This window comes from Plutella xylostella, chromosome 5 (assembly GCF_932276165.1).
Source record: "Plutella xylostella chromosome 5, ilPluXylo3.1, whole genome shotgun sequence".
NCBI classification, from domain to species: Eukaryota; Metazoa; Arthropoda; class Insecta; order Lepidoptera; family Plutellidae; genus Plutella; species Plutella xylostella.
In genome coordinates this window covers 3350582-3374290 of record NC_063985.1, presented here as the reverse complement: position 1 = coordinate 3374290, position 23709 = coordinate 3350582, and the positions used below count along the sequence as shown (strand labels likewise).

The following is a 23709-nucleotide window of genomic DNA, read 5'->3' as shown; positions in this document are numbered from 1 at the left end:
TTCAGTTAAATAGAAAATGGGAAAGTATGTTGGTATTTTTTATTTATTTTATTACAAAACTAGCTGTTCCCGCGCGCTTCGCTTCGCCTTAAAAAGTTTTCCCGTGGGAATTCCGGGATAAAAAGTAGCCTATGTTCTTTCCCAGGGTCTAGACCGTATGTATACCAAATTTCATTCAAATCCGTTCAGTAGTTTTGGCGTGAAAGAGTACCAGACAGACAGACAGACAGACAGACACAGTTACTTTCGCATTTATAATATTAGTTAGGATTAGGATGTTACGAAATGTGATTCTGAAACTTGTTACAGTTAGTACGACGACTAGTCATTCCTTAAAATTACAATTAACTACAATAAAGATGATTAAGTACAATTGCTTTTCTTGATTTCATTTAATAAACTGAGTGCTGACCACATCAAAAATATTTTTATAGTATTTGTAGTCACCAGGAGCAGTATCATAAAAGTACTCGTAGTTTTATAGTGCGATGGAAAAACTTTTATTACGACACATTGAGTTTTCACAGATAAAATTTTATCGCCGCGAAAATCCATAAATTGTTCTGCCAAGAGAAAAGAGATAAATAAAGCTTGGACATGGTAGTCTTATTCCCGATTTAGGCGCATGCAGGACTTATTATATAATAATAATAATATGTGGGGACATCTCACACACGGCCATCCGACCCCAAACTAGGCAGAGCCTGTAATATGGGTATCGGACAGCTGATATATTTACACAAATGTATAGATAGATACATATTATATATAAATATCAACACCCAAGACCCGAGTACAAATATCTGTCTTTAAACAAATATCTGCCCCAGCCGGGAATCGAACCCGGGACCTTCGGCATAGCAATCAGGGTCACTAACCACTACACCATTCGACCGTCTATTATTACCTTTATTCCGAGTCACACAAGTGATTTTTCGAACTGTCGGAAACACTTTTTGGTCCGTGGTCTCACTATAACAGCCAGAACAAGGAAATAAAGAAAATCAACCCAAAAAAGAACAGTATGAGTACTATGATGTGTACCACATGAGTACGTAGTACGTGGTCTAAAAGCTACGCTCTACGACATTCCTATCGTGCAATTTCATATCGTTTTCTTCGTTCAAAAATGAAAGAAGTCACCATACTAGTCAATGGATTTAATTTAACTCTTTATTGTACAAATATTACTAATTAAAGTACAAAGGGTGGACTTAATGCTAAAAGCATTTTCTGCCAGTCAACCCGCAGGAGGTACAGGAAAAATAGGATAAAAAAAAATAAGGTGTACAAAAAAGAATAAAAAAAAAAAGGAAAAGAGTAGTAAACCTAAGTCACTTAATATTATACCTAATAAACCTATATAAATATATATACAAATATACCGATATATACAATATATTATACATAATAAGTATATCTCATACATACATAATATACCTATAAAATATACAGATAATATCTATTGGATCCAGTATGAGAATTTTCCATAATGACCATGTACATAAGTATGTTACGTACCATAAAAAGAATCTCCAGGAAGTTCTGATGAAAATAAGTTATTCAGGATTGTGATGAAATTATTCGGAGAAATCAGAAGGCAATCAATATTAATGGCTGGAGGCCGACATCATCCATATTTGGGACATCACGAATAATATCAGCAAGAAAATTAATAAATCAACAAGAGCGATTGTTCGCTGGCGAAGATTAAAGTGAAGAGAAAATATTATCAAGAGAAAAAACCTTTTACAACAAAATTATATATTATAATTTTATTGATGGTCTAATTTAGTTTTCAATCTCCAGAATTATACAATGACTTCCTAGACAGCAATTTGAATATAATTTGTACTAATCTATGTAAATTGAACAAAATTTTCTTACCCAGTTCCGATTCCATTGCTTCCATAATTAATACGGAGATATTTTTTCTTAAAATTTCTTTAGGTATGCATACAAAACAATAAGTAGATCATTTACTTTCTTGAAATGAAACCCTTAGCGCACCGTACGAAACTACACCATATTACGGTTGTAAGTGTAGCTGGTTATTCACGGAATGTCGACTTCTGTACAGTAACCGTGGCATGAGCCGGCACATGGCACGTGGACCGTGGCACAGACAAATGACTAAGACTATCCCGTTGAAAGCCTGAAGAAACTGCGCTAACTTTCTTTCTCCATTATTCAGACAGGCAGGATTTATGGAAACGAAGTCTTGAAACATCTTCTTTAATTTGCAAGAAGTGTAACAGTGAATTTCGTTGTACTCGGATATGATTAAATCGGGGTTTCCAGAAAAGGACAGTTGCTTGTAAATTTGGGATTAGAAAAGTTTGCGCTCGAAACAAATTAAGGAGCTATTCATGTACCGGCAGTACTTGATTCTAATTGGCTGGTTCGTTTAGTTGGTTGTCACTTTCTTGTTTATAAATCAAATACAAAGACTCTAATATAGTTCGTTTTAAATCTATTCAGTAGATAACACCCATTTACATCTCTTTATACGGGCATTCCAGTTTATTTTATGTCTGGATGATTTCTCCATTCGACCATTCCTATTTGTTTCATTGATAAATTATCTACATACCTAGATGCCCAAAGAATAAGTCCTTAATTTGAAGGTGGTTACTTTCGATTTCTGTTTATTATGATTTATTACAAATATATAGCCCATTATCCAGGTGCAAAATGACAAGGAACAAAGCTAACATTCAGTAATAGGATTTCCATGCAAAGCTTGTATTGTTGTTTACTTGTTGTACGGAATAATCCATAGATAAGCGAATAACACCCTTGTTTCATATTTTCATCGGGAAAATGAAAATGTTGATTGGTTTTTGTTTATATTTCCATTTTAGCTGCGTTACGTTGTATATTTGAATGAAGACCCATCTTTGTACATACTTATACCTATTTTAATCAATCGCGGGACCATAAGTAGGAAAATGCTTTAATTTCGGTCGGTAGAAACACGTTGAACTGAAAACCAGAATTCGAATCAAGTATAATATTGAATAATTTATATTATTCGTTTATACGCAAATGGCGACAGAACTAGGTAAATTCTCGGATAACATTAAGGTTTTACAAATCTAATTGAAATCCATTTCATTCTCAGTTTCCAATTCTGTAGTAGGTACCTATAACGTATATCTGTTTCAATCTGATTTCATTTTTAGCAAAGGCATGACATCGTGTCGCTTTGTGTCGTCCCGAGACTAAATGGAACACGATTTAATCATCTTTGAGATCGGAAAAGGAGTAACGAAATATTTAGGTCAAAACTACGATTTAAAATAATCACTGGGGAACTGGTAAAAAATAGTCCCGCGTAGAGGTGCTTGATTATAATACACAGCTGTAACAGGGCATTGCAAAAGTGGTATAGTAAGCCATAACGGAGTGACTCAGGGGGTCAGCTCGAACAACTTTGTACCTAGTGGTTATATATATTTTTTGATAACCCGTACAGAGTTTAACTAAAATAAAATAGGATTGATATCGTGTAATAAACACATGTATATGTATCACACCCATCAAATATTAGCTAATATATGGCTAAAATTAATTTATCGAGGCCACACAACAGTACCAGGCTATCGAGATATTTAATGAAACGGGTAGAACGCGAGATAAAAAGTAAGTCCTGATTTTCCACAACCCAGCACGGACCGACTCCTGAAAATCTCATGAAAACTTCCCCAAACTATGGTTTCCACCTACCTGAATGTTCCCGAAAAGGAATCCTAACAAGCAAGAAGAGTTTTAATCTAAATCAGCTTGTAACTTTCACGAGGCAGAATTACCTCCAACTTAAGATTGACTTTTGCGTCCCGAGGGGCCGGGCCACTCGTAACTTTAATTCGTAACCCTAAGACCCAGATTATCCTAATGGGAATGAAAAATCCACACATAATTTGAGTGTCTCCAAGTTAAGTGATTTTTTTCAGCCAAAGCGAGCGTCTTCAGTTTATTTATTATGTAAGAAGACAGCCGGGATGCTTCAGCGGGGCGCCCGGGACGAGCCGGGGCGGCGGCGGCGGCGGCAGGGCGGCCGGGGCTACTCAATTCAATTTAAAAACTTATACTACGAAGGACTCAAAAGTTTGTCAGGCTCTTTTATTTATATTTTGTATTCTTTATTGGATTTTTTAATTTAACCTCTTACTTGGAGCACTACTTCCGCTGTCGGTAGGTAGGTAGCTATTTGTTTGCGAATTCTTTGTTTCTTTCGGCCGTCAAAGCTTAAAATTGAGAGCGTGACCAACGACCCAAATTCAACATTATCGCGTGCCAAAAAGCCGGCTGGATTCGTTCGGAAAGTCCTTTGTGCGGCACAAAGGGACGCCGAATTTAATGTTCCTAGAGTGGGCAGAGCGCGAGAGGACTTTGTTTCCGCGGGCGTCGGGCGGGCGGCGCTAGGCGGGCGGAGAGCGGGCGCAGAGCGGGCGTCGGGCGGTGACGGTGGCGGCGACCCAACCAGATCTTCTTAATTAAAAATCTGATGCTGGCTCAAATACTATAGTAACGTGGAAAGTAGTGGTAGTCAAGCCTCTTAGACACTCGTTAAATATTAATTTCAAAAAGAGATAAGTCATTGACTATGAGAAAAAAAGTAGAATAGAAACAAGAAATCCTCCAAAATTTTCAGCCATCTTTGAAAGATTTTAGTCGAACCTTCAATCAATTAGTCAAAAACTAAGTTACCATCCGTACCATCCGAAATACACTGTCACTGAGAAAAAGAAATGCTCAGATAAGATTAGTAAAGCAATCAATAATGTCAATAATGACACTGGTATGCCGGTAGATAATATCGCAGTCTTCGTCATGAGGGGTTTGGTTCACTGCTGCACCTCTAATCTCTAGAGTAAATAGTTATTTCTGTTATAATGACGTTAGGAGTGCGGTCTGTTTGTTAATAACGCAGATAACAAGACTATTATATTGCGGGACAGGGTCGGGCCGTATATCATGAGTATCATGACATGACGACTATGTACGATATGAAGGGGGACCGGATATGTAGCATACAGGCATAGCATATACTGTATTATGTAGAATCAAGGACTTCAAAGTCAAAGAGTTAGGTACATACGTATCTGATTTGATTACTAATGAAATTGGGAAATTGTAGCTAGTCTTTCAATATATTAGGTCACGTAAAAAAGTCGGACACCACAAAATCTCTATCTCTGCTTTGATTTAAAACAGAAAACCGCCATTTATTTTAATTTCTCGCTCGTAGCCTCTACCAGCCTTGTGTGTCCGGTCAGCGCTGCAGCGCATAGTAATTCGGAGCTGAAGGGTTACTCTATACTGACGAAAAACCGAACGAACGTGGCTCGCGTAGCTAGTTGAGCTCCTAAAGCTATGTTATTCATCATATAGAGTGACCCCCCTGCAGCTGCAATCACGTTGGGCGGCTTAGAGCGCGTTCGAGCGGGCGCGAAACCTGACAAATGATGTGTGGGCTTATTTCCGCACTGTCTTCCCTTCGCCTTGCCCGCCTGACCGGTCACGGCCTCCGCCTATAAATATTATGATCGGTTCCCTACAAAATACACTGACTTGCAAAATCTTTTATCTGTATAATTGTATATATCTCTCTTCTCTTCACCCTAAGAGCACGTGGTACGTATATGATAATTTAGCACTGTGTTTTAAAATTAGTTTGTCTTAGGAGTCTATTATTTTGGACATATAGGATGAATACGCAGGTACCACTACAGTATTCTACCTCTATTTAAGAGTATTTCGAATTCGCTACGTTGAAGTATAGCTCGAAGAAGTAACGATTTGTTTGACGTTAGATTCGGGACTTCTTCATACCCAAAGGATGGATTGACGATCCCAATCCACCAAGTTGAGGGAGCAATCCACCTGTGCCTTCCCTTCAAGGGAGTATCTCATTGAAAAAGGCGTGAGTGTTTATACATACATATTATAATCATGTGTTATAAATCTGGGGTTATGTGTTAAATATCTTAAATATACGTTACCTTTTTTCCCCGGCGAGGCGCAGTTGCTCTTGTTCGACGGAGACTTGGTCTCGGCCGCCATCTTCTCCTTCTCAGAACTCATCGCGATTCACACAGTACGGACTGCAACAACCGACTACAGGCAGCGGCCTCCGGGCATCACTGTGGAGCAGTACCGTCAGCAACCGACCAGCCCCCAACCGCGGCCCTCCGAGTGTCTCACTCGTATCTCAACTATTTACCTTTTTACTCACTAACCAATTCCTAAATATTAGTCAGTCAGTCAGTTTCTATAAACTAAATCCTTTGCCTACAGAGTTGCGGTCGCTTTTATGTAATTCGTGTGTGCTATGTATTAATTGTTCGATCACGCGGTATTTGCTCGCCTCTGTTTGTCGTGTTGACACGGCATGGACAAACACACGGAGCAGTCAATAGTAATTGCTAAAACAGGTTAATTAATTAGTGCTGAGATGTGTAGGTTCTGTTTAATTAGCAAGTGCAAGGCTTTGCTAAAGTAGTTTAGCTTTTAAATGACTTGGTATAACACACATGTATGGATTTATTTAACTTAAAATCGGTAGATGAATACAGGAAAATAAGAAATCATTAATATTTGATAAGATGTAGTTTCAAACGATAGATAAATGGATCAAATAGGAAATATCCGTAAGCATTGCCCAGCTAGTAGCATACTTTCGCATTGCTTCTTCATAGAATACTACAGAGATACACTGTTAAACAGGAGCTAATGTTAATTTTTCAGGTAGCTAACGCTATTTCATTATTGTCATAAAACTTAGTATGTAAAGCAAAACTTGCGGGCTAAAGAGAGCCTATTATAGGCAGCCTACACCTTTCCTAAATGTTTCGTGGTCTATATTGATAAATCGTGTACTTGTCTTACCGTTTATCATGTAACAAACTACTCTCATCTATCAATACTTAGACGTGAGTTGGGTTCGGTAATTGGGTTATTGGACAAGACGTCCAACTCATTATTACTTGTATTTAGAAGGCCTGAGTAGAAAAGTTGGATTAATATTGTCAATATTTCATTATAGTATTACACGTATCTAATAGGTATTTATAAAGGAATGAACTACTTCTGCGAGCTTCATGAAGGTAAATACATAATAATATCTATTTATTCCTAAAAACGTATTTTAAATCAATACCAAAACGTTCTCCTTTACATTTTATTTTAGGCCTAAACATTTTTAACATTTGAATTGCAAACCGGGCAAAGCAAATAAAATGGTAAGTAAACAAAGCCTAAACTTGGACCTGCGAGCTGCCGACGGCCGGCGGCCGCGTAGGGCTGCCTCACATTCTAAAGTATACATATTTTTGACAAACTCTACTTATTATTATCATCGTTATTTGTATCGGATTATTTGCTGTTCCAATCTTGTAACACGTATATTTATTATTTAAATAAAAAAACAATGGGCCTACTAGTTAAATAAAAGATAATCAGAAAAATAAACGAGATCAGTTATTATTATCATACCGTAAAAACAGAACTGACACTTATATAATTTCCAGTCCTAAAGTTATGGCGTATTTTTTTGCCTGCGCCTAATTTATTCAAATGAATCTTCGGGGAAATAATCAGATAAGAGTTTTCGAGGTCGTCTGCGGATCTTCAGGGAAATTAACATATTACAAGATTGCGTAAATAGACTAAGTAGCTATCGAATATGACTCCCACTGTGTTTTTTTATCTCATTGACATTATGGATAAAACATCTTTTAATTCTCCTGTGTCATGTTATTGTGTTTTTTGTCTGAATGGTTCAATTATTCTGCCAACCCTGTCTGCTATTGTAGGTGAGGGTGAATTATTTGCATCAGAACAGAATTAGCCTGCCGGCGGCGGCGGCTGAAAGTGAAACTGAAAAGTGCCGTTTTAGCCGACATTGGCGCGGCTCACGGTCCTATTCATTACTCACTATTAGCAGAGAATTATTAATCATATGCTAAGTTCACGGACACAGACAGAGAGATGGAGAGAACACAATACCCGAGAATAAAAAATTCAATTACGAACAATCAAGCTGCGTGAGAATGACTCAAAATAAAATGAACATGAAATACTACCGGAAACACTCTCATTGTTACAATTTCAATATCTGTCGTTTTTAAAGGCTGTACTTATAAAATATTGTGCCGTAAATATTACACAGTAAAGTTCAGATTTGCTTAACACCAACTAAAATTTTACGGCGGCAACGATGTAAATGTGTGTGTCTCCGTAGTGGCGATTATGGCACAGCCTCTCATAACCTATCTTTTTGTATTTTTAACTTTAACGTTTCGCGAATTTAAGAACACGAACTGCACGATTAATCCTGTTGATCTAACTGGGATAACCACAAACTTGTCGAAGTGTGTGTGAGGAGCGAGCTGGCGCGATGGCCGGGAGCCGGCTGGAGACCAGCGCGGGCAGTTACGTAACGGGAGCTGGTGGGTCGGAGCCGCGGCGGGCTGGTCGGGCACCTGGCGGGCACCTGGGGCACGTGGGGCGCGGCGCGGGGCGCGGGGCGCGCGTGGACGAGAGCGCGCGATAGCCCGGACGCTGCCCGGGCGGGTCGATGCGGGCGGCGGCGGCGGCGGAGTGCAGCAGCCCGGAGGCTGCGCCGCGCCCTGCGCCCCCGCCCCCGCCCCGAGCCCGCGCATGCGCCGCGCCGCTGCCGCCGGGAAAAGCCATAACCGCGGTACAGCGGATCAACTCTCAGGACGCGGCCTTTCCAGACATCTCGACCGGTCGCCGAGTGTACGGCGCCGCTGCCGTGTCGCCGCGGCCGTGTCGCCGCCGCGGCCCGCCGCTGATTTACGACGCTACGCCTACATTGTAACTCTCGGAACGACATTGCTTGCCTAATACTCCCTGATGACTTGAAGGAACATTGTTACTGCCGGGACTCGTAAAATTCTGACAAAAGCAAACTTTTTGTATTGCCTGATAAAGCCTATTTTCTCAATGAAACAGATCTTATAGCCACGTCCGAAGTTTTACTTAGAAAATTATTCCATTCCCGAAACTTCTCGGGCCTTGATTAAGTAGGCATTTTGTTCATTATAAGAGTTATCTTCTGTTATTTTTGGTAATGAAAGTTACACCACGAATAAAGTAATTGCTTTTAATAACGTTCAATATTAAGTTACGAACCCGTTGCTTATGGGAGCTTCATTTCGGTGAAATGACATTGTTCCCGCACAAACGTAGATGAGTGCGAATAGCTGCACAATGCGAAGTTCGAACCTGGAGCGAGTCCGAGTCGACAAAAGCTGGTGAAAAATAAGAGGCGAGGGAGTGCTGAAATCACAGATTCCGGGGAACGTCGCGCACTATGCTGGCTGGAATAAAAGGCGGTTCCATTTTTTCGTCGGCAGTGCCTGGGGAAATTATGATGTAGTGTGTGTGGGTGAGAGTAGCCACGAGTCCATGTGTGTCTGTGTGCGTGTGACGTGTCGACAGACATCGGTGGGAGAGCGACGCGAGAGGCGAGCTGAGCGCCGAGTGTCGACTTTGATGACCAAATACAATAGAATACGAGTATCACACCCCTAACGATAATGTTATGCAGACTATTTACTTAGAATTACCCTACTCTGACATAATATGACAAGATATCTTATTGCTGCTATCATAATAATTATTGCTGCGTCTAGATTTATAATTAATCAAATCATCAATATAACATAAACAACAGCTTCGTAATCTGTCATTGTCATCCGAATTGAAATTGATCGGTCAAGGGATGTAATTTTCTTGTTTTTATCATATATAATCTCGGACACGTAAACAAATAAGTAGGAAAGTTAAGTATCTGTTGAATAAAATAAATCAGCGAGATATAAATCTTACAGGATATCGTACCTTCGAAGAAGATTGCTTTCATGATATCTGCGCGGTATTGATAGAGACCGCTGTAGATTTACGAGACTTATACGAGAGAAATATCTCGAAAGAATGATTATTCTTTTCAATTGAGAAAGACCATTCATTACTTTAATTGGTAGAAAGTATATCGTTCCAGTTGCGCTGCCAGATTTTACATTATTGTTTCAGTTTTTGTTAAAATATTACAGTTACGAATTTCTTAGAATAAGCAGGCATATATTGTATATTTACCAGCATTTCATGTTCGATTGCTGGGTACGACACAAAATATTACATAGTTAAAAACAGATACAGTAATTGAACAAGCCCTGAAAAGTGTATTTATAATTGCCTCAAAAACACCGTTGACAGAAAGTGTTTGCACTGAAACATTATACATAAAGGTATTCCTCATACTTCCGGAAACAGTAATCATAATAATATTATACTGTAGGTACCATTTAAAATTCGGTCTTATTTATTCTATATTCTGTCGAAAAATTATCCCTCATCAAAGGTTGATAGGAAATGAAATCAAATTGGAACCCCAATTGCTATTCTACGTAGCGAGGACCTCGGCAGTCGGCACAGGCGTCGTTAGAAAACAATTAGGAGACGAACGGAATCTCCGTTATTATTATTTGTTCAGAATAAGATATTGGAAGCGATTCTGAAGCAACCAAATTTAAATTTAGTGCAATACTGATTTGAATTTCCGCACCAGAAATTTTAGTAGAAAACGGTAATATTCCTGAATAACCACCATACAAAAATAACAGAGCGCATAATTTATATAAACCTCAAACGTTGGGTAAACTATGGGCAGAGCAAAACAAGATCTTGCACAAAAATACCTATTATTAAAAAGAAACTTAAAAATACATAATTACGAGTACCTAGGTATGTAACATTGAGTATCGAATCTGATTTCAATGTCTTCATGTGTTCACTTGTGCGACTCAATTATTGTACCCTTCCATGAAACCCCATTCCCCTAACCCGGGAGGTTTCCGTACATGAACAACTTAGATTAACAATATACCTACTAGCAAGATGGTCTGGACTGACAGTGCAAAAAAATTGTCTCGACAAATACCATCGCACTTCTACCACTTATTTATCTTATTTTAAATAGTTCAGTTGGTGATTTGTGACCTTTTTCATTGGTACATTGGTTGGACTTAAAATGGTTTGACAATAAACAAAAGGCGAACTATTTTGATTTGTTTTTGTATTTCACATACCATCTTGTTCATATAATTGTTAATCTAAGACGAGGAACGTAATCGTACACGGTCGCTGTACTTGAATACTGTAACACGATTAGTTACCTTTTCCTAACGTATTTCAGACTTTGTAAGATAATCTCTCTTTTGGAAGACTACACATTATTTTCCGTTACATTCTTATGTAAATACGTCCGTCAGTTGGCTGTAATAGAAATAACGTATGTATACGTATTCTGTACTACATATTTACCTAAGTATCTTTACGTTGTTACACGTTTAAACAAAATTAAGATGGTGGTTTCGAGTAAAACTGGTACGCAAGTATATTTTGGGGAAAATAGTTATGGGAAAATGTATCAGGTTGTGTATTATTTGGGAAACCGATGTTTTGGGAAGCGCTATTTTGGAAAATAATGTTTTGGGAAACAGGTAGCCTGTTCCGAAAAGTTCTTGAGCTCGGCCCACATGTACAATTTCCCTGAAATCATCAGATTTGAGAGGACAATGGGAATTATATCGTTTCGCAAAATCATAGTTAAAATATCAAAAAATAATGGTGACTTGATTAAAAAAGTTTTTAGGAGTTTCGTCAAAATCTGTTTTACTGCCCGAATGTTGGTGTTTGCTACTCGTCCGTCCGTCGTTACATTATTATTTTTGATAGCTACTTTTGTAAGTGGTGCTTTTCAAGAGTAGTAAACGTAAATGGTTTTTTACCTTTAAAAACACCCCCGATATCGTATCCATTAGTGTTGGTTTATGGCCACTCTATAAAGTAATCGCTTTTACTCGATGTGACGAGTTGATCAATATAATCTTTAAGAGGTTCCAAAGTGGCTTACCCTTTCTTTGTGAAAAAAATTGGGTATTTTTATTAAAAAAATCGGATTTTGAACGTTTTTGCATTATCTACAAACATCGGTTTGTAAGTATAGGAAACAAATAGTGCTATTTTCATTTTCGACGAATCTAAAGAAATGGAGCCGACTGGAAAATTTGATACGCAATCCATAGTACAAATGTGCTCACATTGTTACTATAGAACACGAAAATAACACCGCTACATTTTCTAACTTTTATCCCCGCGAGATACATCTGAGCCACTAACTTTTATAAATATAAATTCAAAATTCAAATTCAAAATATTTATTTGCATTCATATTGTACAGTATAGGATGTTACAATAAAAGTAGTAGTATCAAACATGAACCCTGCAAGGGCACAGCAAATTACTTAAATTAAATTAAACTAAATAAATATATCAAGACGAACATCACATTATAATATCTTTTACAATTTCTTTAGGTTATGACTATACTGCCTGATCTAATTCTAAAAACTCTTGTAACGTATAAAAACATTTTTTTGTGAGAAAGTCTTTTAAATTTTGTTGAAAGTGATTAAAGTTGGTAGTTTTTTTTAAATCATCCGGTAAATTATTGTAAATTTTTATACACATGGCAAAGGGACTAGAGTGGACTATTTTAAGGCTAGAGAAAGGTATAGCTAATTTAATTCGCGGTCGTAGGTTTTGTGGTCTTGAATAGATAGGAAATTGGGTAATATTTTTTTGTACAAATAAGCAGACTTGATAGATATATAATGATGTTAGAGTAAGGATATTGTGTTCAATAAAGTAAGGTCTACAGCTGTCCATTGAATTAATGTTGGCAATTATTCTTATACATTTCTTTTGCAATGTGAATAGTTTAGGTGCATCTGTACTACTACCCCAGAGGATCACTCCATATTGAAGCCATGAGTGCGCATACGCGTAATACATACTTTTTGCTGTATTTATATCTGTTGTTTTTTTTAGTTCGTAAAGTGCATAAGTGAATCTAGATAATTTAGAGGCTATTTTATTAATGTGGCTTTTCCAGTTAAGGTTTGTGTCAATATTTATGCCTAGTAGTGAGTATGTATCAACATTTTCTATTTCTATATTATTAAATGAGTATTTTATGTTTAAAGGGGATTTTTGATATGGTCGGAATTGCATTATTTTTGTTTTATTAAAATTTATTTGGAGGTTATGTGCGTTTAGCCAGTTTACTATTAAAGTTAAGCAATTATCGAGTTGTTGATACATTGACGATTCATTTTGACATGGAATGACTACTGATGTGTCATCTGCAAAGAGAGTACAATAGTTTTCTATAGTGTTTGGTAGATCATTGATGTAGATTAAAAATAGTATACATCCCAGAATGCTTCCCTGAGGTATAGACCTGGTTGTATAGGACTGAGTAGATTTGATTCTCTTAATTAATCCTGTATTTTGATCGTGGTATTCTATTTCAACATATTGTGATCGGTTGTTAAGAAAAGATTTAAACCATTCATACGCGATGCCCCTTACACCTATTCGATATAGTTTATTTAATAATATGTTATGTAATACTCTGTCATAGGCCTTGCTTAAATCTAATAGAATCCCTACTGCATATTGTTTCCCATTTATTATTTTCAAAATTTCCTTTATGAAGTCGAATACAGCAAGGGTAGTTGTGTGATTCTTCCGAAAGCCGTTTTGTTTTTCAGTAAAGATTCGGTTTTTTTCACAGTATGAACTAAGACGTATGTACATTGCAGTTTCGAGTATTTTTGAAAATGATGGGAGATTTGCTACGGGTCGATAGTTATCGTGATCTTGGGTACTGCCTTTTTTGTGGTGAGGTTTTATTGCTGATATTTTTAATTGGTCAGGTACGCATGCTTCAGTAAATGATTGGTTGATTAACCTAGTGATTGGTGAAGTGAGTATGTCCGCGCATTCTTTAACGAGTGTTGGGGGAATTTCATCGTAACCGAAGCTACGTTTATTTTTTAATTTTTTTATAATTTGATATATTTCGTGTTCGTTTACTGGCTTAAGAAAAAAAGAGTGAAGCATCGGTGAAATGTGTGGTGGAGCGGCAGGCGGCTCGGGCGGCAGCGAGGATGAGGACGGTGTCGATGACAGTTGATCATTTTGTCCTATTGATAAGAAGAAGTTATTAAAGGTATTAGCTACTATTTTTGGATCTTCAGTAAGATGGTTATTAATTTTTAATTTGGTATTTTGTTTTTCTTTTCTAGTCATTTTATTTGTACGTTCTTTAACAATTCTCCACATAGTTTTAGTTTTGTTTTTTGAATGTTTCATTGAATTTATATATACCAGTTTTTTTGACTGTAGGACTGCTTTTTTAAGTATTTTTTCATATTGTTTATAGTTATCATGAAGTGTTTTATTATCAGTTTGTGATATTAAACTTTTAAGTAATCTTTTATGTTTGGACGATGTTTTTATTCCTTTCGTTAACCATGTTTTATTATTATATATTTTTAATTTTGATTTAATTTTTGGAATGCATTTATCCAATGCAGTTTGGATTGTCTCTATAAATGTGGTATAGTTTTCGTTAATATTTCTATTGTTTACTATTATTTTATTCCAATCTATTTTCTTTATTTCAGTTTTAAAATTTATTACATTGTTATGATGATAGTTTCTTTTATAAGTATACCATATGATTTTTTTATTATTTATTATGTTAGGTACAGTACCTATAACACCCTTATGATCAGAAAATCCATATTCTTTGACGCAATGATCAAGAGGGAAGTTGGAGAAAAGTAAGTCAAGACAAGTTGAGCTTGAATTTGTAACCCTCGTTGGCTCTTTTACGTGTTGAAAAAAATTATATGATTTGAAGAGTTCTAATAGTTTTAAGCTAGGTGGATTATGGACTAGCATGTCCACGTTAAAGTCTCCTCCTATCATGATGCGTTTCTTTGTATATTTTACTTGTGTAAATTTTAAGAGTTTTTCTAATGACTCATAAAACAGATCTGGCATTCTAGTATCGTCTGGCCAATAAATTACAATAATTATTAAATCTAGCTTTAGTATTTCAATGGCACATGTTTCGAATATAAATTCAATTGACTTTCTATTAATAGAATCTAGCTCTCTATAATCTATGTTTTCTTTGACAAATATACACACTCCTCCACCTGTATGTTCAGAGCGTTTAAAGGATGTTGCTAATTTATAACCATCGACGTACAATAGTTCACTCTTAGATTCGGTAACCCATGTTTCTGTCATACATATTATCTGTACTAAGTTATCAATTTCAGTCGTTGCTTCCAATAGATGACGTTTTTTATTGAGGCTTCTAATATTCTGGAAAAGTATATTCAGATTAGTTAGTTTTGTAGTTATTGATAATGGAGATTGGCCTGTCGCTGGTGGAAAAAAATTGTTTCCAGGTTTATTAGGCATATCTGTTTGTCTCCTTCTTTGTCCGTCAGTGTTACTGTTTCCTGAAGTCACATCAGCGTATTGTTGACGGTAATTTGTGGCATTTTTATTGTTACAGTTGAATTCCTCCTCTTTTTTATATTGTGTTCCGTTTATAATTAGTTTGTTGTTTTTTATATTAGCTTGATGGCCATTTTTCCTTGCTTCAATAAGAATTTTAATCATTTCTCTTCTTTTTTCACGTGCTGTATCGTCCAGGTATTCAGAAATTCCTAAACCTGTAGAATTGAAGTAGTGACTATTCTGGACAAGGTATTTGGTCCACTGTTTGCTGATTAGCGTTAGTTCGATCGGGCCTTTTTTTCCCATACGCCTTAGGTCATCAATGTAACCTTCGAGGTTTATGTTCATTATTTCATGAAATACATTAATTACTCTGTCATATAGTTCATTTTCAGTTTCCCATTCGTGGCTCTTGAGACCATAGAGTACTAATTTTTTTTGGTTATCAGTGTACATTAACTCTTTCGTGTTTGATTTGGTGATGGCCGGGTTTGTATTGCTTTTTTCTAATTTTTTTTCTATATCTTCTATTTCTGATTGTAATTTTTTGTTTTCAGTTTTTAATTCTGCGATGTGTTTATTTAAATTCAATAAGTCTTGCTTAACTTTTTCTTGTTCATCTGATACAATGGTAACTGCTCGTTTAATCTCTTCTTTTAATTCTTGTTTAACTTCCTGTTTCAATATAGCTATTGTGTTTGAGATTTCAGTTGTAATAGTTTTCCTCATTTCCATTATTATAGCTTTTTTAGATTCTTCTAGTTTTTTTTCCAATATATTTTCTATTTCCGTAATCATGGTATTTTGAGACGACGTAGCAAAACAATTTTCTGGTGGTAGGGTATCTCCGGAGCAAATTGTATCCTCATCTGAGCCTTCTCCGGCGCAAACTGTTTGTATCGGTTTACCCCTTAGAGTTACATTATTATGTTGTTCTTCTAGGTTTACCTTCAAGTTTTGTTTCGTAGGTGGTGGTGTAGTTTTCTGCTGTCGTAAAGGAGTGTTTGTGTTACCCTTTTTGGGCTTTTTACAGAAGCATGAATCGCAGATCCATGACTTTTTATGTTCGATAGTCATTGTATTTCGGAAGCGTTGGATAGAGACGTTTGCACAATCCAGGTCATATTTCTCGTTGCAAGTTGAACATGTCAGGAATGTTCTACCTGGTATCGGTTGCAAGCAACCTGAACAACAATTATCTAATGTATTCATTATTTATTTTTAGTACCCGTAATGCCCTCTATGCGCCAAACTAGGTACTATTTATTAAGTATTTCTGTATTTTGTTCTAGTATTCGTAGATTGGAACGTAATTCTGCATTTGACTGTGTAGTGCGAGCTTTATATAAATTTCACTTCTGGCAACACTTGTAAGTTGTCAATTAGTGAACAGCTGATTGGCCTAAATGGTTGCTTGTTTATCAGTTGGTGATATGAATTGTTGTTTTTTGGCAGTTTATCTTTAATTTGAATTCAAAAACAACCAGAATCGATAACTATAGGCTCAATTTATGTACCTTTATTTGAAGATGTTGTCCAAGGAGGGGTTCAAACCCCAATTTCACTTGTTGGATAAGATGAGGTGAGGTTATTTCTTGAATTTTACTATGTTTTGGTGGATATTAGGCACTGTTTTGGTTAATTAATTAAATTTAATTGATGGAGTACAATTATTTCGATGTTTACAATCGCACGGCGACGTTCCGCGTATATGATGGCACGAGGTGTGTTTGTCACCGTCGCACCGTGGCCCACATACACGTGCGCTATTCCAGACATTTTGAAAGAAAAATATGTATTGGAAACAGCCAGCACCCTTTGCCTACGTATTTTTGGGCCGTTTACAAGATTTCCGTGTCTTTGTTCCAATTTGCAGGTGAGAGTATAAACCAAGTAACTTCATTCTTGTGAATCCTATTTTGTAGTGAAACATATTTTTTTCGAGAGCAAACGTGATTTGATAAGTTTTAAGTTTGCAATACTTTCTCATTGTTTTTCAGAATACAGAGCATGTGAACACAGAGTCGTAGCACGTCTAGAAACATTAGGATTGTGAAACAAGAATTGAGATTGTTGCCGACATAAAATCGGATCCTATAAAATCGAGGAGCTTTCCATGCATATGTTTGAGCCAAATGAATAAAGATAGGAATACAAATGAATACAATGCAATACAATACGTACATACATACTGTACAAGTAGGTAGATTTTCTGTTCATTACGTACGCTTTTTCTGTGGTGTATGAGTTTTTCTACAAGTACCAAAACATCTTACCATAGGACGCTCGTACTTTGTGAACGATATTCCACATTTTCATATATTGAAAAGTACCCTATTTAGCTATAAAATGTTTATTATTTACATTAAACTGTACCCAGTAGTAACTATATTGAGAGTTTTAGAAATGAAAATGCAAGAGAGCACAGTTGATTTCATTGTTTTCCGAAAACTAAGGCAAAACAGATTCAATAAAAAAGTTATCAAAACGACTCACGGCAGTTAAAAACCGCAGACACGATTCATGAAAAAAACGAGGGAAAAAATTAGATTGTTCCCCGCTCCCGAATCCAATATTGGTGTTTGCAATTTGTCCGAAGTTTGTTTGTTATTCGCGACATTGAATTTATTTTAATCATTGAATTTATTTTTAATTATTTTAATCATTTTAATTATTTTAATTAATGTGACTTTCACGACGTGTACACTTTTTTGTTTAATCTATTGATTAACATTATTATTAACATAATGAATAGTATAGTTACTAACGAATTCTGTTTGACGTGTAATGTAAAAACTTACCAATAAATATGTTTCAATGTTTCAATGTTTCACAGTTGTTTGTCGACCTAAATGAGAAAGGAACGGCGAGAATGTTGAACATTACCAAGATTCTAGTACCAATAATATCCAACATGTGTTCTTTAAGGCTGAGCAGTAGAAAACTACTCGACTGACTGATCCCATGATTCACAGTCCCTTTCGGCACTTTTGCAAAATTCTGTAACTGCCTCATACTTCAAATAGACGTTATAGCATCAAAATAATTCGTACCTTTAGTTGCCAGGGCTGCCGAAATAAACCGTAGATGACTATTATAGTATTTCTAACGTTTTAAATCAGAATTAGTAGCGATATTAATAAAATTATACACAAAACTATACACTATCTGTCTGTGCTTGTCGCGGCACAGAGCGCGGCGGGTTATTGTTCTGAGGGAAAGGCGCGCGTTACATAATGATACTTTATGTTGATGTTCAGGTAAACCGGTAAACCTGAAGTGTTACGACTTGACCATTACGAGGTCAAAAGAAAGCGGGGTCTGGAGAGAACGCATCTACTATCATAACGCTGACTTAAACGACAAAGATGTGGACTATTTTCTTTTATAGCTAAGAATACAGCAGTTAAAGAAATCGACATAAACAATTTTATGTGACGAACTAGATTTGAGATAATTATTTCATCAGACAAAATATAAGTCTCATGTAAGTGTTTTATTGCCTAGATGATCAAATTTATAGTTTAATCTGATTGATGACCGTGAGATGCCCTCCCTCACATATTATTATTATTATGACACATCACAGGAAAACGTTATTTACTTATCTTCAACAATATGGCCTGTGAACATCAATATAAATAAATACATAATAATATGTAGAGTGCGTTTCATAAATCGACTTTATGATTAGATGATTTTACTGTATGTTGTTGTATTGAACTAGTTAAGTTATCATTCAAACTTATAAATAAAATAATAGTATATAATAATAAAAGCTATCTCTACCTGGCAACCTTACAACAACACACACGCACTCACGCCTTGTACTAATGTACTCCCTTGCGGGGTAGGCAGAGGTGCATTGCTGCACCCACTTTTCGCCAGAGTGTTATGTTAGTCCCAATGTAATAGGGGGCGGGCCTATTGCCATTTTACGGGCACATCCAAGACCCGAGAACAAATATCTGTGTTTAAACAAATATCTGCCCCGGCCGGGAATCGAACCCGGGACCATCGGCTCAGTAGTCAGGGTCACTAACCACTACGCCAATCGGCCGTCAACGCTTCTGTAACATTGAATTACATTTAACAGAGCATCAGGATATTACCAACTAAAATAGGTTATAATTATTTTGTTCTAATTTTAAATTAAATCTGTGAAAAAATTGGGGTCGTTTGTTGTTGGCATTTTTTAAGTGGAACTTTTACAAGATACATATTGATTTACAAGAATCGATTCAATGGAGTCAGTTTAATGAAAGCAGCTTGCTCTCTACAAAGCCGCCGTGGACACTTTTTGTAGCACCCTGTAGCACCCTTCACAGCTTCTTGTTAATTAGACACCCTTTACACGAAGGATAAAGAGAGAATTTTCAAGGGTGGACTTCGGGGCGTGGTCTTTAAATACTCGTATATGAATTTACATAGTACATACTCTGTATTACTTTATAAATGAAATTGTAATGTAACAAAAACTACTGTAAATACAACTAAAATATCACGGTAACGCCGTTTCATTGGTATTAAGAGATATTGTATGGTAAAAGAAACTAATAAAATGTTATTTATGTAAATAATTAAATACTTATGACTATGACGGTGATATAGATAGGTTCAATGAAACCGTTCCACCTGAAATTAACGTTCAATTTGTTACTGGAACTTTTTCATTGTCCGGTAGTGTATTATTATCACTATCGTTGTTTTATATGGAAGTCAATTACGTCATTATATTCCATAACACCAGTACAAAGTAAGTACCTGTTTCGACTCTCAGGCGTACGGTACAAAAGAACAGAAATTTAACTGCAAATCTCCATACCCATTATCATCAGTTATTCCAATCTAACGAAGCGTTGGTAAAATATATTTATATATGCAGCCGAGTACGACTCAGGGACTGCAGGGACTTATCACACTATTCATGTATTTCTATATTTAATTAAAATCGGCTTAGCCGTTCAAAAGTTATGTGACTTTTAGTGTTGAATTTCGGGTGTTTTTAACGTAGCTTAGGTTGTTATAACACTATATTTTATTGCATAAGAATAAAAATATTATATGGATTAACTAAATAGTTACTTATATGATAATATGAATATTTAGATCTGGGTCGGCTACGATCTTAACAAGCATTCATAGTGTGAATCCACCCTTAGATATACCCTGAGATGTGAACGTAAAATACCTTTTGAATCTTGAAGGGTTATTCATAAACTTAATTAATGAACGGACGGTAAAGATGCTCCCCCTAGCCACAAAGCGAAGATAGTAATGATATTTTAGGACCAAACCTGTTTAGCATTTGTATGTAGTAGTTTGCTAAACATTATAATTGTCGACAAAACCCTAGACGATCAGTAATATTGCGCAATATTGCAGATTGTGCAATACAATTGATCGTCTAGTGTTAATATTGAAGATTGCGCAAACGTCATTTGGATACAAAACGCAATTCAATCTTATTGCACAATACATATATTGCACAATATTATTGTAGGTATAGGGTGCGCCTAAGTTTGCATTTCCTGCTACATAAAGTGGTTCTAAATTTCGAATGCATTAAAATCTTTTATAGATGCGTAAAACGTAAAAAAGTGGATAACTGCCTGCATAGAAGATCTGTAGCATAACTATTTTAGGGGACACCGCTCCTAAATATTCAAGTAAGTAAGTTACTAAGTAAAACTACTTAATCGCTCCGCTCAAACATTTAACAATTTTCATCAACAACAACAAAAAATAATGATATAGGTAGTTCTTGGAAAGTAGACCGATAATGTTTCTAGCGGAAGCCGAGCGAGGAAACTTGCAGCAGCAACTGAACACCCTGTATAAACAACAAACGTACACTGTAACGTAAACTTGTCTTTCGCAATATACACGGCTTGCGAAAAGTTACACCGGATTAAGTGGGAACTTCCGTGGGCTGAAATGCTGAAATAAGTTGGGCATCTTACGCGTAACCGTGGCATTATGTAGCTGCTAGGTATTTGTTCTAAATAATAAGTTGCATAGAAATCGAGTAATTCTATTATTTTGCTTTTAAAAATAATATGAAAAACTAAATAAAGTTAAGTTTAGTAACGTTTACATTGTCATGAAAATGTTGTGAGTACTTAAATAATGTTAATCGGAAATCTTGATACTCTGTCCTTTTTTTACATTTCTTGAACTATATCTATCTCAAGCGTATTCTTAACCTATACTAATCAGTATTAAAATATCATTATTATTATGATATTATAATTAATATGAAGTATTTTATTTGTACATGATATTAATTTCCAAAGTTTCCATCCCACAATCAATACGTTCATACATGTAACCTAACGTGTAAGTTTTCATTAGCTAAGTGTTTTCAGCGGGCGATTAAAGCGCCTACGAGTCTGGATTTAATATCGCAGACATTTTCACAGACGCCCCCCCCCCCCCTCCCCCCCTCTCCGCTTGCACAATCAGAACGAATGTTCTCGAAACGCACATTACTTACAATGAGTGAATGTCTGAAATATTATTGTATAACATGTTGTGGAAATATTTGTTGAAGTACCTACTTACGTAATGCTATAAATAACAGCTTTGTAGGAGGATATTGCAGAAAAATTCGTGAGAAAATCTGTAGATTTAAATATGTAAGCAGGAGGGTAATGTTTTTTGAAATCCCTAATCTAGGGTGAATTGCATTTAAACGAAATTAACCTATTGCTCTCTTGCTTTGACAGTGCAATAGATTGAGCCGGACGACAATAGATTTAATTTTGTTTAAATGTTTGGTGCAAGTCACCCCTGTTCTGTTGTTCGATGTTTAAATTTGAAGCGGATCACCGGCCGTGAGGGTTGTTTGGTGGAAGCAAACAGTTTAGCAGCTGAACACCGGACGAGGCGGGCGCTGGCGGGAGCGTGTGCCGCTGTTTGTGGGTCTACAAAGAACTTCCTTTGTTTTAGCTCTCGTGATTGGACTAAGATGGCTTTGTTACTGGCGTTTCGGGTGTTTCAGGTTTGTTATGGATTGCGGAAGTGATAATTTGGAGTGAGGAATTTAAGAGGGATAAAATATTGTAAGAAGATCGGTTTATTCTTCTACTGCATAAAATGTCGTACTTAATAGATATATCTTAGTAAACTAGAAAAAATCATGAGGCGGGAATTGTTACACATTCGCATATAAAAATATTGTGTAGGAAAACCATATTTCACCTATTCAATTGTATTGGGTAAGACCAGCTCAGCCCGGATAAAAGTCACTTCACCGATCGAGGGCTACGCCTATTTCGTACTTAGTGAATAATTCTCACACGGAGGTGGCTGTCAGGCATTTTATACAGAAACGGTGCTTCAATTGAGAGAGGTGCTTTTGTTTCTGACTGTTTGCGAAGAATGGCAGCCGCCGCCGCTACTCTCTTTATCATATTTTTTAAACTAAAGTTGCCTTCATTTGACTAAAAGAGTCTAACCACCGACGAATTGCGGAGCGATATACTCACAATATGTTTGATATATTTTATATAATCTTTCCCTTCTTCCCTAGTGGAAGTTTTTCTCACTATACCAATTTTTTCTCACTATATATAATATATGTTGACATATAATTTTGTTTTAATTTTAAATATGAGATTTGTAGATAATATAAATAAAAAAGACTTACGAATAAGTTGTTATGAAATTGAATGTTGCATAAACTCAATTTACCTATTTTCTTGTGCACGAGTAATTTGTACAGAGCCATAAAGTTAATTACCTGAAACAAAACAATATTGGTATTAGTCACATAATATAATATTTGAACAACCTATACGAGTGATCTTTGAAATGCTGTTACAGTAATTCATACCCCAAAAGGGAGGAATTTTAATAAAATTAGAGTTTAGTTTACTTTGAATTAAAGATTGATCTGTGTTTTACATTATAGCTACTATGGTTTATTAAATTCGGTTAGTCATTCTGAGTTTATTAATGTTAACTCACCTATTTTAAATGAAAAAGTCAGCAAATTAAAATGTAACCCAACGGAAAACGAATAAACCACAGTGGAACATCTGGCAAGTAATAAATTGATAGAAATTGAAAACATATCACAATTCACTCGACGGCCAAGTGAGTGCCAGTGCGGCTGACTCGGGGATTATTTACGAACAACAAACTGCGAGGCAGGAAGGTTACTCTATACTGACGAAAAACGAACGAAATAGAGCTGTCGTGCAATCGGCATGTTTAATACTACGAGATAGAGTCGTGGCTCGCGCAGCAGCGCTCCGCAACTTCGCTTTTCGTCATACAGTGTAA

The 23709-nt window shown here is 36.2% G+C and overlaps 1 protein-coding gene across 8 annotated transcripts in view; it reads right to left on the bottom strand.

Moving 5' to 3' along the window:
- Positions 1–23709, bottom strand: part of LOC105391556 (solute carrier family 12 member 6) — a 355094-nt gene that overhangs the window by 45857 nt on the left and 285528 nt on the right. Inside the window, exons 1-2 of one of the 8 annotated variants that reach the window (XM_038112935.2) lie at positions 8449–8592; positions 6009–6149 (exon numbers count right to left, since the gene is read on the bottom strand). The exons of the other annotated variants lie outside the window; for them this stretch is intronic. Coding sequence (XP_037968863.1) covers positions 6009–6090 — 82 coding nt within the window. The 5' untranslated portion in view covers positions 6091–6149; positions 8449–8592. Of the gene's footprint in view, positions 1–6008; positions 6150–8448; positions 8593–23709 lie in introns of those variants that run through there. 8 annotated transcript variants of the gene reach the window in all.